The sequence below is a fragment of the Mirounga leonina genome, unplaced genomic scaffold (genome assembly GCF_011800145.1).
Source record: "Mirounga leonina isolate KUSES-001 unplaced genomic scaffold, KU_Mleo_1.0 Mir_170, whole genome shotgun sequence".
NCBI classification, from domain to species: Eukaryota; Metazoa; Chordata; class Mammalia; order Carnivora; family Phocidae; genus Mirounga; species Mirounga leonina.
Window position 1 is genome coordinate 31,530,055 of NW_023270433.1, and position 13,767 is coordinate 31,543,821.

Below are 13,767 nucleotides of genomic sequence, written 5' to 3' on the forward strand. Positions count from 1 at the left end.
ATTAGTGTGTATGGGCATCACCTGGGATCTTGTCAAAATGCAAACCCAGGGTGGGGCCTAAGGCTCTGCAGTTCTGACAAGCTCCCAGGTGATGCTGATGCTGCTGATCCATGAGCCACGAGTAACACGGCTCTAGGGAATTTGTAAAGAAGTGTAGGCTGTACCGGTCAGGAAGGCCACAGCTGCCCTATATGGCACCTTTATGCAAATTAGGAGCAGGTGCTCCCTTACTGTCTGTACCTGGCAAGCTGGGCACACACTGGGCCTCAGCAGGAACGATTGAAGTGGCCATCTGCAGCGGCCTGCTGGCCACCATTGCTAACTACCGCTACTTCCCATGGGACTGGATGCTAGTAAGTGATTAACCAGTGGTTAACACAATACTCCCCCAGTCTGCCTTAACCCACAGTTTCTCCCCTGCAGGCCATCCATTCTGCCTGACATAGAGGACCAAAGGCCTCAGAAGGTCCTTTGAAGGATGCACCTTGGAGGTTATGGGCCATTCATTCACCAAAGACATGTATACATCTGTGAGGTCCTTTCTCCCCAGGCCTGGGGTCCGGCTTCAACCAAACAAACCCTGTGTGCAAATCTCCAGGCCAAAATGCTTCCAAAGAAATGTTTCCTGGAGGCAGTCGGAAAACCCTGGACACAAGAGTCTGACAGGCTTGGTTAAATCCCCAGTGCACCACTTACAAGCTGTGTGACAATGGGCAAGCTCCTCACTCTCTTTGACCTTGGTGTCCTGGTCTCTAAAATGGGGATTCTGATATTCACCTCTCAGAGTGCTAAGGATGAAATGAGATGGCGTGAGGTATCAGTGCATCTGAGCCGCAGTGGGGGTCCTACACCTGAATTTTCTTGTTCTTTGTCGGGGCCGGGGGGGACGACAAGACAAGAGAGGTTTGTAGTTCATTCTGGAGAGAACTGGTAGCTTACAAAACCATTCAGCAGCCCAACTGGGTTACAGATTCCTAGAGCAAGTAAGGTGAGAGGGCCCTATGATATCATCTAGTACTAATTCAATACCTTCACCTTACAGAAGCCCAGACAGAAGTGGACTCGCTCAAGGCCTCATGACAAAGGAGCCGAAAAAGCAGAGAGACTCTCTGGGACTCCTCCGAGGGGCTCCCGGGGCAATGGGTCCTCAGCTGGCAAGCACGGGCAAGCACGGGGTACCTGGGCGTGTGCAGCACCATCCGGGGCTCCTCGCCTTCCTGGGCACACAGCTCAACCACACATTTGTGCGTCCCGCCCCCCCATCCTCCCCCCGTGGCATCTGAGTTCTTTCTGGCCGTAGAATGTGCTAAAGGTAATGTTCATCATCTTCCATGACCTCTTCCCCCCCACCCCGCCCTAGCCTCAGCCTGCCTGCTGGAAGATGCCAGTGTGGCCTCGAAGCCACCAGATGGAGTCACAGGACGGAAGCATCCTGGGTTCCTGAGTCACTGCTGGGAGGGGAGATGCCCGCCGAGGAACCACCACCGTGGGCTTGCGGGACTGAGAAACAAGCTGCTTCTGTTAAACCAGTGAGACTTTTACTACATTACAATCAGCCTACCCTAATCCTCACGCATCTTGCCACATCCTTTCTATTTTCACAACCAGGACAACTCAGTCTAATGGAGCCAAAGTATGATAAACCCCTCAGCCCCCAGGCCAGACCCGGCTGAGAGATGCTCTGGCTTACCATTGGTCCCGGGGCTCCGTGCACTCCAGGTTCACCCTAAAGCAGGGAGACAGAACTTGTCATTCAGAGGGACACAGCCTGCAGCAGGAACAAACATGGGATGCTGACGCAGCTGTGTGCCTTCAGGGTCTGGTGACGTGATTACCTTTTTCCCCTGCAGCCGTTCCAGAGGAATGTCCCCTGTCAGGATGGCACCTGGCTCTCCCTTCTCGCCCTGCAATTCAGAGAACCTTTCGATGAAGTGGGCCCCCCTCCTCACTGCCTCATCTGGAGCCTCCCTCGGCCCCCGCAGTCCTGCAGTCCCGCCCCCGCCCCTCCAGCCCCACCGCTCTGTCACTGGAGAGAGAACTGCAGCAGCCTCCTCGGGGGGTGCCCTCTGGGTCATCCCCTCCATACACCACAGGACCAGGCAGGGGTCCTGCAAGCCCCCCCAGGGCTCCTGCTGCTGACAGATCTGCATCCTCACCCCCTACCCTCCAGGAGCCAGCCTGACGAGGCCCTCCCCACCTCTTGCTACACGGCACCCCTCTGAGAACCTCTGGCTCCTCATTTATTTGGTGGCTGGCTTTCCTAACAATCCTTATTCTTGTTAAAACCTCTGCAACTGGTAAAGAGACAAAGGTATGAACACCAGAAGCCTCTCTCAACACAGAGGCCTTGTGTCTCCATGTGGAACTTTGTCCCCTAACTCCAGGATCCTGTGCAAGCCTGATCAGGGCAAAGTTATCTCAGATGCTGGGGAACTGGGGAGATGGGTAGACTGGTGGCAAATCCTGCCCCAAATCCTGTCCTCAGCAGAGCCATCTACTTATCCCAGGAAGCTTCCAAGAAGGTATTTGTGCACAGAGGAGGCCAGGTGGAGGAACCCTCTGTATCATTCTGAGGCTTTGGCTCGGAACTTCAGCGCTGGCCCCTGGGGGCTGGGCTGGAGCCCGCTGAAGTCTCCCTTCCACGGGGCCAGAAGCAGCCGGGACAGTGTCTTCCATCCGTCCCCCTAAGGCCGCACCTCATATTCGGACCTTACCGCTCCGCTGGTGAGGGATGGCAGTCCTGAGCACGGCCGCAGCAAGAAGGACAAGCACAAAAGCGTTAGACACAGAGCAAGAGAAAGTGTGTTTCCCGTGAGGGCTGGAGCATAGCTGGCTGGGCGCGCATCCCAGTTTTCAAGATGGCAGGAGATTAGGGCGATGGCGTGCAGGTCTCGCTAGAAACTGTGTTTAAGGCAAGAACCACTCTTGCTTGACCAGGCCTCCTCCCAAGCCAGAGCAGCTGCTTGCCAAAGGCCCAAGGCAGCCAGAAGCATCCCAAGACATCACCCCATGTGGCGCCAAACTTAGACCCCCAGCACACTGCACCCCTCCCCCCTAAGACTGTGGTTCAACACACGCTGGAGCCTCTGTTGGGGGGCCAGGGTGAAATGGTGGGGGGAGGAGAAAAGAGAGAAGCTTAATGCTCCCTCCTCTTGAAGACATACCCACCCTCCGAGACTCTCAAGGCAGGCTCCGGGGCTGCTCCTACTGGCTTCGCACAGATCTCCAGCACAGCAATGGCCATACTTTCTGTTGGCTAATTGCACGTCTGCTCCTCCTATGTTACTTCTATGTCCCTAGTGCCTACTCTGGGAAACTGGCTGGCACACCCCAGGGAACGGATATACGACGGATGAGTACACAAAGGGACAGATGAATTAATGACCCAGTCCCCAGTCATTGCAATCTGTGTAAGGATGTCACTCTCCGCCTTATCTATAAAAACCAACTGGGGAGTTAATTCTAAGAGGCAAATGTGGAAGGGTATAAAGGTCCCTTCAGTGTCCTGGGGGTTCCAAGGACATGCTTTGCATGCTAAATATTTATTCCAAAGCTTTTGGACCAAGACTGCCATCCCAATGCAGAATGCCCAGCTTATAATTTCTAAATATTAGCATGCATTGTACTTATTAATTATCTATTCTTTCATCCAATAAATGCCTTGGGTGCCATCTGTGTACCAGGACCTATGCTAAGCACTGGAAGTACAGAAAAGAAATTGGCATGTGGCCTGCCCTCAGGGAACGCACACTCTAATGGGGGTGCCCAACAGGGTAGTTAGACAAAGCACAGCACATGTGACAACAACATTCAAGGCACATTGAGTTCTTTTCCAAAACTGTGATGAGAACCAATTTCTCCACCCATGGCCCACCTACACCTTGGAGGACCATGGAAATTAGAAAAGTTAATAGCTGGGGAGTGACTGCCAATAACTCTGGAGTTTCTTCTTGGCATGAAAATGTCCAAGAATTTGGTAGTGGTGATGGTCGCACAATTTTGTGAATATACTAAAAGTCACTGAACTTTACAATCCTTTAAGGAGTGGATTTTGTGGTATATGGATTATAGCTCAGAAATTTTTAAAAAGTTAACTGGGGCTTTCAGCCAACTGGAAATTCTTAGCAAATTCTGGAGCATGATCTCACTCAATACCTGGCTCCCTCTTACCTGTTCTCCTTTCAGTCCTGGAAATCCAGGCACACCGATGTCACCTTTTGGTCCTCGAGGGCCCTGGAAGGAATCATCAGGTTTTTTTGTGACTTGTTAAGACGAAAATGTCTTAACCAAATGGAAGTATTTCTTTTTTTTTTTTTTTTTTTTCAAAAAGTACAAGGATAGAGAGTGTCATTCCACCGGTGGGAGGAAGTGACCATGAGCCATGAAGTTGTGGTCTGGTGGAAAGTAGACATCACTGAGTGTGAGCAGGTCTGGGGCTTCCTCCGACAAGCACGGCTGAAACAGCCTGGTCCTGCTGCCTCTGCTGGCCCCGTGGGTCCTTCCAGGCCATCCTGCAGCCGGCCTCCACCCACCATCCACCTTCCGTAACCCCTACTTCTTCTCTGGCTCCCTACCATTTATGGGACGGGATCCAGACATCCCAGTCTGACACCCAAACCCAGCCCAGCCAGCCTCGGCACCTCATCCCCTGCCCCCTGTCACCCCACCAGGTGCCTTCCCCTCTGCGCCTCCACCCATGCCCTTCCCCCTGCAGGAACGCCCATCCGCCCCTCTACAGAGCCAAGTTCTGCACACCCAGCCAGAGGTGACCTCTTCTCAACTCCAACAGACACTGAATACCTGTGACGATGACTCATAGCCAGATGTCTGCCCCAAAAAGGCTTACACGCTTTACTGCCATGGAGCTTTGCACTAGGCCTGTCCTCTCTGCTGGGTTAAAGGGTGAGTTACCCACAAGAGCAGTGGCTTTCAAATATTTGTTATTATTATTTTTTAGCAATGAAGCTCTTTTCTTTCCTTTTTTCAAACAAGACTTCAGTGAAAACCCAATATATAAAATATGTCAAATGGAGCTTTTTTATTGGAGGTCAGGGGACCGGAACCTGCCTTTGTGGCCCCCTCTTTACTCCCTAAAAGTGGCCCTGGAGGCTGCCTCAGGAACACAGAACTACTCATCTAGAGGAAAACGTATTCTGGAACATGCCACCAGTTAGCAGCCAAGCCAGGGCCAGAGCTCAGAGGTGTGGCCTCTTCTTTCCCTAACGAAGAGGCGTCCTCCACAGCTGCCACTCTCTCTCATGTGTCTAAGGTCTAGTTCATACGTATTTTCAGTGTCATCATCGGATATGTTCCTTTTACAAAATGTAAAAAGTTCAGAAAAGTAGAAAGAAATAGAAAAAAAAATCGCTTATAATTCCACCATCAAGAATAAATTTATGCCGCAGTTTTGATAAATTTCCTTCATTTATCCGGAGACAGTGCATAGGCCTGTCGGCATTGGGACCTTTCGGAGCTGTAGTGTCTTGGAGAAATCATATAGATTTCACTCTGGAGCCCTGAGCTTCAGCACATGCTCAACGTTTTAGATAGAACTGATCACTTTCTCCACAGAAATGCACATGCACCTTCCACAGTGGAAACCCCAATAGCGTGCACACAGACTATGGATTGTTGGACTTCTAGTCTGTGATTCTCCTTCCCCCATCCTCCATCGCTACCATCTTCTCACTTCAGGAAACCGACCTGCTGGGACTGTATCGACCATATCTATCTATCTATCTATCTATCTATCTATCTATCTATCTATCTATCTATCTATCTATCTATCTTAGACTGAAATGCTTGACTCATCCACTTGCGTTCACAGAAAGCCCATCATTGGCTCTGGTTTCTGCTGGTACTGTGGGAGAAAGAGATAAGACCCAACCTCCACAAGCTGTTCACAGTAAAATCGAGAAAAAAAGACAAGGACACAAATAACTGTTATTCAGAGCAGAAAAGAATCACAGCAGAGCTGAAAATAAAGCCTATGGGACTCAGAGGAGGAAAGGATCACTCCAGGTGGAGGTCAACAAGGATAGGTTACATGCACAAGATGGCATCAGAGCTTGGTCATGCAGAAAGGGAATGGCATTCCAGGTGGAAGGAACAGAATGAACACAGATCCAGGGCGCAGAGGGAAAAGGTCTATTATACTTACTGGAAATCCTGGCAGCCCAGGTATGCCCTCCGGACCCTGTGACATACCAAAAACCAAGCAGGCGGGTTAGGGGTAGCATTTCCAGAGCCAGCAGGAACACTGTGCCTCAGGGGTCCACCCCTCCCAGAACCTCTCAAAGGCCCAAGCATGTTCCTGCGGAGGTGGGGGAGGTGGGGGGATCTCATGATCCGTTTGTAGAGGAGGATGCCGAGGCCCGGGAGGGGAAGGAAACATGCAGAGTCATACGGCTAGTTAGTGACAGAGCCAGAAATTGTGCCCAGGAGCCCAGAGGCCCCACTCCCACCCCACCCCCAGGCAGGACTCTGCATTTGAAGTGGCTGACTCCTGCTCTGTGAAATCACTCAGTGTCAACCTCCACACATGTTCTTGGAGAATAACACCCTCATTTCTGAGGAGTGGGCCCAAAGAGTGCACTGAGGTATTTGGGAGTGGGAGTGGGGGCGTGCTGGTGACACTCAGTTCTTCTCCCTCAGAGAAGAATACACAGAGAGTCTGTGGTTCCCTCCCACATTGGCCAGGGCTCTGCCTGCTGGCTCAGGTACCCACGTACTCATTAAATGTCTGTGAGTTTGGCAGAATACATGAAGAGAGACAACTGGATAGCAACACATTTCTCAATACCCTATCTATACAGTGGGGTGGGAAAGCATGAGGGTGCTGGCCAGGACTTGAGTCCCTTCAGGGAGGGAAGGGCCTCTGAGTAGGAAAATCTTGGCCCTTCATTAGGACTGAAAAGGACCCTTGAGGGCCTGGATTTGCTAAGGGGAGGACAGGGATTGGTGGGGAAGGTGGATTCTAGAGGTGGGGAGAGGGAGAAGAGGTGGGGGCAGACAAGGCCCAGGGACTCTTAGAACAGAGAGGCCAAATCTTTGATTTGAGCCTGTACGTTGCTTTAGTAATAACCCACCTAATACCCTAAACCTATAATAGTTTGGGAAATACCAAGACCCCCTGTGAGATGACTTTTGCTTGACAGCTGGTTTGCTTTATGGGTTGATTACTGGGGTGTTTTGAGTGATTTTCCAGAAATCAAGGAAAGGGAGCCCCAGTAGATGTAATGCAAAAGAGACAGTGGAAGGACCCACCAACAGAGGTCACCCAGCAGGAAAGACTGGCTCTAGAAGCCTAGATATCTGCAGAAGCCTCGGGGAGAGCACCAAGGTCCCCCAGGACATGGGTGGTGGGGGTCCAGGCCAACCTCAGTGGGGACTGCAGGGGTGGGTGACCCCTGAAGACATCTGGGCTGCCCAGCTGTGGACGCATAAGCCTCAGTCTCCATGTGGGCTTGCAAAGAGTGCGCCATTTGCAAAGCAGGTCCACATGCACCAACCTCTCACAAGCTGCCCCAGAGCTGGGGAGGCATTATCAGAGAACAGGCTCAGAGGCTCAGGGGGTGTGTGGCAGACGGGCTGGAACCCCAAGGCGCCTCAGAACTCTTTCCTCTCTCCCCAGCTGTCACCAGCACATGCTGGGAGGTGCAATGGGGATGTATGGCACAGACTGCAGGAAGAAGCTTCCTTCCTCTTAGGTCCTGTTGTGCCACAGACCAACTCTGTGGACTCACAGAGATACTGTAGCTTCACTGAGTGTTCCTGATCCCTAACAGGGGGCTAGAAAGACTGAAGCAAGTCATGTTCTCTCCCTGTGCACTGGTTTTCCCATTAGCACAAGGTTAGGTCTCTTTAGGCTCTTCCCATTCTATGAAATGAGATCACGTTAAGAAAAGCAGGCCAAAGCCATCACATGGACATCAATGGGTTTGTTACTTATGATTCTCTGATTTCCATGACGCATACTTCTGACACATGAGACTGGAAGCTTCCACTGCATTGGACAAAACTCCCCGATGAAATTAGTGCAATAGCAACTTCTCAGAAATGCAAAGTTCTTTTTCCATTCTAGTCTGATATATTCTAGCTCCAGTGCTTCAGGAGCTAAAAGGGCGCCAAACCGACCCAACTTCACTTCCACAGGGGCCTCTGGGTAGGACCCTCGCTCTAGGGCAGCTATGGATACGCACCGGAGGCCCAGTGAGCTCAGGGATGTCCGAGAGATTCACGAACCCATGGGTGACGTTGCTCAAGGACTGAAGAGAAAGCAAACAGACAATGAGACAGAGGGCGGCACATGCCCACCCTGCTCCTGGCAGTGGAGGCTGTAACTGAAGTCACCGCAGTGTGACAAAACACAGGCGGACAGGATAACACCCTCCACTCGCTGCCAACACATCCATCCCCTCCCCCACTTCTTTTTTTTTTTTTTTTTAAGATTTTATTTATTTATTTGAGACAGAGAGCATGAGAGGGGGGAGGGTCAGAGGGAGAAGCAGACCCCCCGCTGAGCAGGGAGTCCGATGCGGGACTCGATCCCGGGACTCCAGGATCATGACCTGAGCCGAAGGCAGTCGCTTAACCGAATGAGCCACCCAGGCGCCCCCCTCCCCCACTTCTTATAAAACAGCCCTGAGCTGCTGTAGCACCTTCTTCTTTCAGTTAACCTTAAACTTGCACAATACGTGAATGCCTGCTCTTTTAAAATTTTAAACACCCGTCTAGATTTTTAAGCGCACACACACACACACACACACACAATCTCCACAGTAAGCTTACAGTGTTGGTAGTGTGTGTGTGTGTGTGTGTGTGTGCGTGCGCATCTGTGCTTGTGTCCATGTGCCTGTTTTCCATAAAAGGCATTCAGGCTGTCTGTATTATTTTTCCACTTCTTTTCTCCAACCCTACAGCATGGCCATCCTTCCACGTGGAACTGGTGGTATGGACATGTTTAGTTTTAAGGGATTGCTAAAGGGCTGTCTAAAGGGGCCGTACAATTTACACGGTTGCTAAAGCATATGATATTAACGATTTCATCACACCCTTACCCATGCTTGATGTTTTTAATCCCCCTCCCTTTTTTTAAACTCTAGTCATCCTTTTTTCCTAGTTATTTGGGACTTTTTATCTTTCTGTCATCTACCAGTGTGACATCGTTTGTCTCCAAAGGGCCACAGTTTTTCACCAATGTGATGCCCTAACATGAAGGGGACCTTGCTCTGGTCTCAAGCACATCCCAGCCTTCTCTACAAATTTCCATCACTCTCCATCCCCTCCACAGCCATCAGCTCCCTGTGCCTTGGACACACTCAGGTTTTCTCTTCTGAGCTGTGGCTCAGGTGTGCCTGCCACCTGACTTCTGGAAGTTCTGTCCTTCACACGTACCTGGTAAGATCCTTCTCAGCTCTCGAGTCTCCACTCAAAGGTACTTCCTCCAGAAAGTCTTCCTTAATTTCTCATATCCCAAAATATCTTCCTTACTTGTTCCCCCACTTATGTTCCTCTGCCTCTCTGTTACACCTGTTATAGTCATTCTCTTGACTGCAAATGCTGCCAACCAGGGGAATGTTCTGGAAGCACCATGCGAGAGAAGTGGTACTGGGGTAGGAACAGACATGCAGGGCGTGCTGGCAGGTGAAAACTCCAATGTCAGAAGCCAGCTATGGGGTGCCTGGGTGGCTCAGTTGGTTAAGCAACTGCCTTCGGCTCAGGTCATGATCCTGGAGTCCCTGGATCGAGTCCCGCATCGGGCTCCCTGCTTGGCAGGGAGCCTGCTTCTGCCTCTGACCCTCCCCCCTCTCATGTGCTCTCTCTCTCTCATTCTCTCTGTCTCAAATAAATAAATAAATAAAATCTTTAAAAAAAAAAATTAAAAAAAAAAAAAGAAGCCAGCTATGTGCCCTCTGTGTAACCACCAGCTCTGAAGGCCCTGAAGTTGTGGACAACCTTCTCGCTCCTTCAGCAGAGGCAGAAAATACATAGCCATACTCCAACCTGGATGATACTCACACTGGACAGGACCTCGATGCGACCAGGTGGCCCCCTGGGTCCAGGGGGTCCCATAATGCTGGCTCCATCCATGCCCCTGTCACCCTGGATACAACAGTGATAGTGGAAAAAAAATTCACTGTACATGAATAACGCTCCTAGAACCTGGCTGGAAATTTCCCCCACCCCCACCTCAGATCTGTAACCTCACCTTGGGTCCCTGGTCTCCTTTTTCTCCTTTGGGACCCTGGTAAAACAAACAAACATTCTTTGGTTTTCTTCTCTTCACTTTGCTTACTCCCCATCTATCCTCCCATCTTGCCATCTCTCCCTAAGCGCCCACATGGATTTTGCCCCCAGATAATAGGAGTAAAAGATGATGGGCAAATTCCCCTTCCAGAGTCAGAAAGAAGGAACACCCACAGAAGCTCTCTCCCAGCCCAGGGTGTGTGTCCTCTTAACCCTGAATCTCAGAGCCCTCTGCATCTGGAGGATAGGGAAGGGTCTTATTTAATCACGGACGGGGCTATGCTGCTTGCCCCTATGAGGCTCTTTCTCCTGGACTGGTATGCTCAGCTCTGGGTCCCATCTGACAAAGATAATGAGATCGGTCGTCTCAAGAGCAGGAATCATTGCAGGAGATGGACCACACCTCCCTGGGGCTTGATGCAGGGGGGAGGAGCACCTGTCAGGAGCGCAGAGTTCTGAAATGAGGAAAGGGTGAGTACTGAGGGGGCAGCAGGTAGGAGACAATGAAACAGAGATGCTTGATGGTAAGGGACGAGAGACAGAGAGGACTTTCAAGTTTTCCCCTACGGATGTCTTGTGCAAAACGTCTCCTCAAAGAAACAAGCTATAAAGAGCACTTGGTCTCCCCATGGCACAGCTGGAAGCTGAAGGCATGGAGAGGGAGAATTACTGAAAATAGCAGAGGCAGGATGGCACGCCCCCGCTTCCTCACTCCAGCAAGCCAGTCCTCCAAATGAAGGCTTCCAAACTCAACCTACACTCGGAGCCACTGGTCCGGAGATTCTGGGTTCGTGTAACAGCCTGATGCTTCCAGACCCTTCGGTATCCTGGAGAAGGGAGGAGAATGAGAATTTCATATCCAATTCCTGAGCACCTCCTGGTGCCAGGTGTGGAGCTGGGCCCTGGGGCTGGGCTCAGTGTGGGAGTCACCACCATCCTTGCTGTTGGACCAGTGTTCTGTTAGCTGGTTTTTCCAACAGTCCCCAGGGCACACTGTTCTTGAACCACAGAAAGGGGGGAAATTACCTCAAACCCAAGTCCCGTTGCACATCCAGGACCTGGGGGCCCTGGGGGTCCAGGAGGCCCCGGGGGTCCCATGACCCCAGGAGAGCCAACTTGTCCATTTTTCCCTGGAGGTCCTGGTAAGCCTCTGTTGCCAGGGTCGCCCTGTAAGGAAGATGGCAGGTTTATTGTGTAGCCCTGGGTTCACTCGTGAAAGAAGTAACAAACATGCCTGAGTCCGAAAATCATTCTTTGAACTTAAGGAGGTTGATGCGTTCTCTGATGGGCACTGCTTTGAGTACAGAAACTGCTGTCTTGCTAGTGGACATTTCACTTGGAGACAAGCCGAAGCACCCTGTGTGGAGGGCAGGGGAGGTGAGCAGACACGGCAGGTTGTCAGCCCTCCATCTCCAGCCACTCTGCTTTCCCAGAGCAGTTCCTGAGATCTGGCTCTCTCTGCTCCCTGACACGCAAAGGCTTAGCACTCCAGCCCAACAGTCCAATTATAGTAAACCCAGAGGAAGGAGAATGAGAAGAAAGCTTTTTCTTTTTCTTTTACCTTTTCACCGACTGAGCCATTAGGCCCTCTTGCGCCCTGTAAAAAACACACGCACACAAAACAAAAAGCACAAAAAGGGCCAATTAATATACATCTCATTTGGTATAATCAAAAGAAAAGAAAATGCAGAATTATCAACTCTTAAGTAACAGGATCTTAAAATGGGCTTATGTCTCCAAGCTGAGTGCTTGAGTCAGTTTTCTAGGCAAGTTACACTGAAAGCTTGAGATATCCATTTTTCAACTATTAGCTCATTACCTGGAGAAGTTGAAGATGAACCAGGGAGAGACTGTAGAGGAAGAATTCCCTTGGAGGATTGTCCGTGTCCTAGCCAGTCTCTTACCCCACCCTCCCATGATGCAAGTAAAGGGATATGTCCCCTACTTGAACCAAGAAAGGAGCTCTAAGAACTTGATATGTATTCCCTAGATTTTTAGAGATTTGTGGAATGATGACTGACTTCCTTCTGGATATATCTAAAGACCAAAAGCTGGCTGGGGTGGCCCCAGAATGGGGTTGGGGGGTATCGCTCTGAAGTAGGTTGCATGTCCATCCCCAATGGGGACCACGGTATAGGTTTAGATGGGGGGGGGTTAGATGTGGATCCCGTAGAATAGAGCCAGCTGTGAGCTCTGAGCAGAGGAGAGGGCCAGTGGGGGCTGGTGGCCAGGAACGGTCAACCACAAGAGACATGGCCCTATATCAGGGGACTGTGGGCGGGGGGCCCGCAGTGGGAGAATCTCTCAGGATTCACAAAAGAAGGAGCCAGGAAAAGGTCCTGACAGCTGATTGTGATGTACCCACCCTCTATGGCTGTGCCATTCTCCCCAGTCTCCTCTTTCCCTGGGCTGGATGGCCCTTCTATATCAAATCCATAGAAAGGACAGAATGGATAGTTCCAAAATAATATGCTCAAAAGTAAGATGGCAAATGACACTGAACCTGAAAATAGCAAGGAACACCAAAGGGAAAACACAGGAAGCTGAAGCCAGAGGCTTCGGTAGTGGAGAGAAAGCACAAGGGAAAAAGCATCCTACAGAGTGGTGGGTGTGGCTCTGATGGGCGGAGAGGTTGAAATTCCGGAGCAGGAAGGCCAGCAAACCCTGCCCATGCCCCCTCACCTCCCAGTGCCCGCTCCGACAAGAACAATAAGCGTTGTTTCCTGGAGTCAGCGCAGAGAGCAGAGCACTGAGAGGCGAGGGAAACCTGGGGAGGTCCAGGGGTACCCCTAACTCATAAGAGCAGTTGCTGAGGGGCCCTGCCTGATGGCACACCCCACTGTCCCTGTCTTCTCCCCAAAACCTGCAAGTCTCCAAAGTAGCCGCTGCCCAACTCCCAACAATCTGAACACAGAGGCAGAAAACAGACCGAAGAGAGGTTCCAATTTCAAAAGCAAACACACAAGCAAGAAACACCACACATCCGAGGGAAGGCAACACGGTGAAAGGGAGGCGGCAGCAACGGGGTGTCCGCCTGGGGGAGGAGCGGGAAAATCAGCTGCCAGTTGGGACTCTAAGTGCATACAATACGCATTCTCAGGCACAGAAGGGAGGGTGGTCCAGCCACGGAACATGGGCAAACCATCATGAAATGAGCACAGTGGCTATAGAAGAGCCCCTGGAGATCTTGGAAATTGGAGATTGGAAATAAAATTGGAGATCTTGGAAATAAAAAGGAAGTGCTCTATAGGGGCTGAATCACGAGAGATGCACCTGAGGAGAGAATTACAGAACCAGGCTGCAGCACCCCACCGCCGCCCCCACCCCGGGACATTAGGGGGTGACGGGAGGGCAAGGGGTGCTGGGAGAAGGAAGTGGTGGTGGCCAGGCTCAGAGGCTTCTCTGCTGACCAGCCTGACCGGAGAGAAACTACATGGGACTTTTCACCATGGGCAGAAACAAAGAATCGCGTTCCGGTTCCACCGCCTAATCTGGAGGCTACAGTTTCTGTGCCTGCTT

General features: G+C 51.2%; 1 protein-coding gene across 1 annotated transcript in view; it reads right to left on the bottom strand.

The window, feature by feature from the left end:
* The window catches only part of COL15A1 (collagen type XV alpha 1 chain), a 103,381-nt gene that overhangs the window by 23,646 nt on the left and 65,968 nt on the right, over positions 1 to 13,767 (bottom strand). The window contains exons 16-25 of the mRNA XM_035016219.1: positions 11,810 to 11,845; positions 11,275 to 11,415; positions 11,007 to 11,075; positions 10,211 to 10,246; positions 10,021 to 10,104; positions 8,202 to 8,267; positions 6,161 to 6,196; positions 4,171 to 4,233; positions 1,836 to 1,904; positions 1,691 to 1,726 (exon numbers count right to left, since the gene is read on the bottom strand). Coding sequence (XP_034872110.1) covers positions 1,691 to 1,726; positions 1,836 to 1,904; positions 4,171 to 4,233; positions 6,161 to 6,196; positions 8,202 to 8,267; positions 10,021 to 10,104; positions 10,211 to 10,246; positions 11,007 to 11,075; positions 11,275 to 11,415; positions 11,810 to 11,845 — 636 coding nt within the window. The remainder of the gene's footprint in view (positions 1 to 1,690; positions 1,727 to 1,835; positions 1,905 to 4,170; positions 4,234 to 6,160; positions 6,197 to 8,201; positions 8,268 to 10,020; positions 10,105 to 10,210; positions 10,247 to 11,006; positions 11,076 to 11,274; positions 11,416 to 11,809; positions 11,846 to 13,767) is intronic.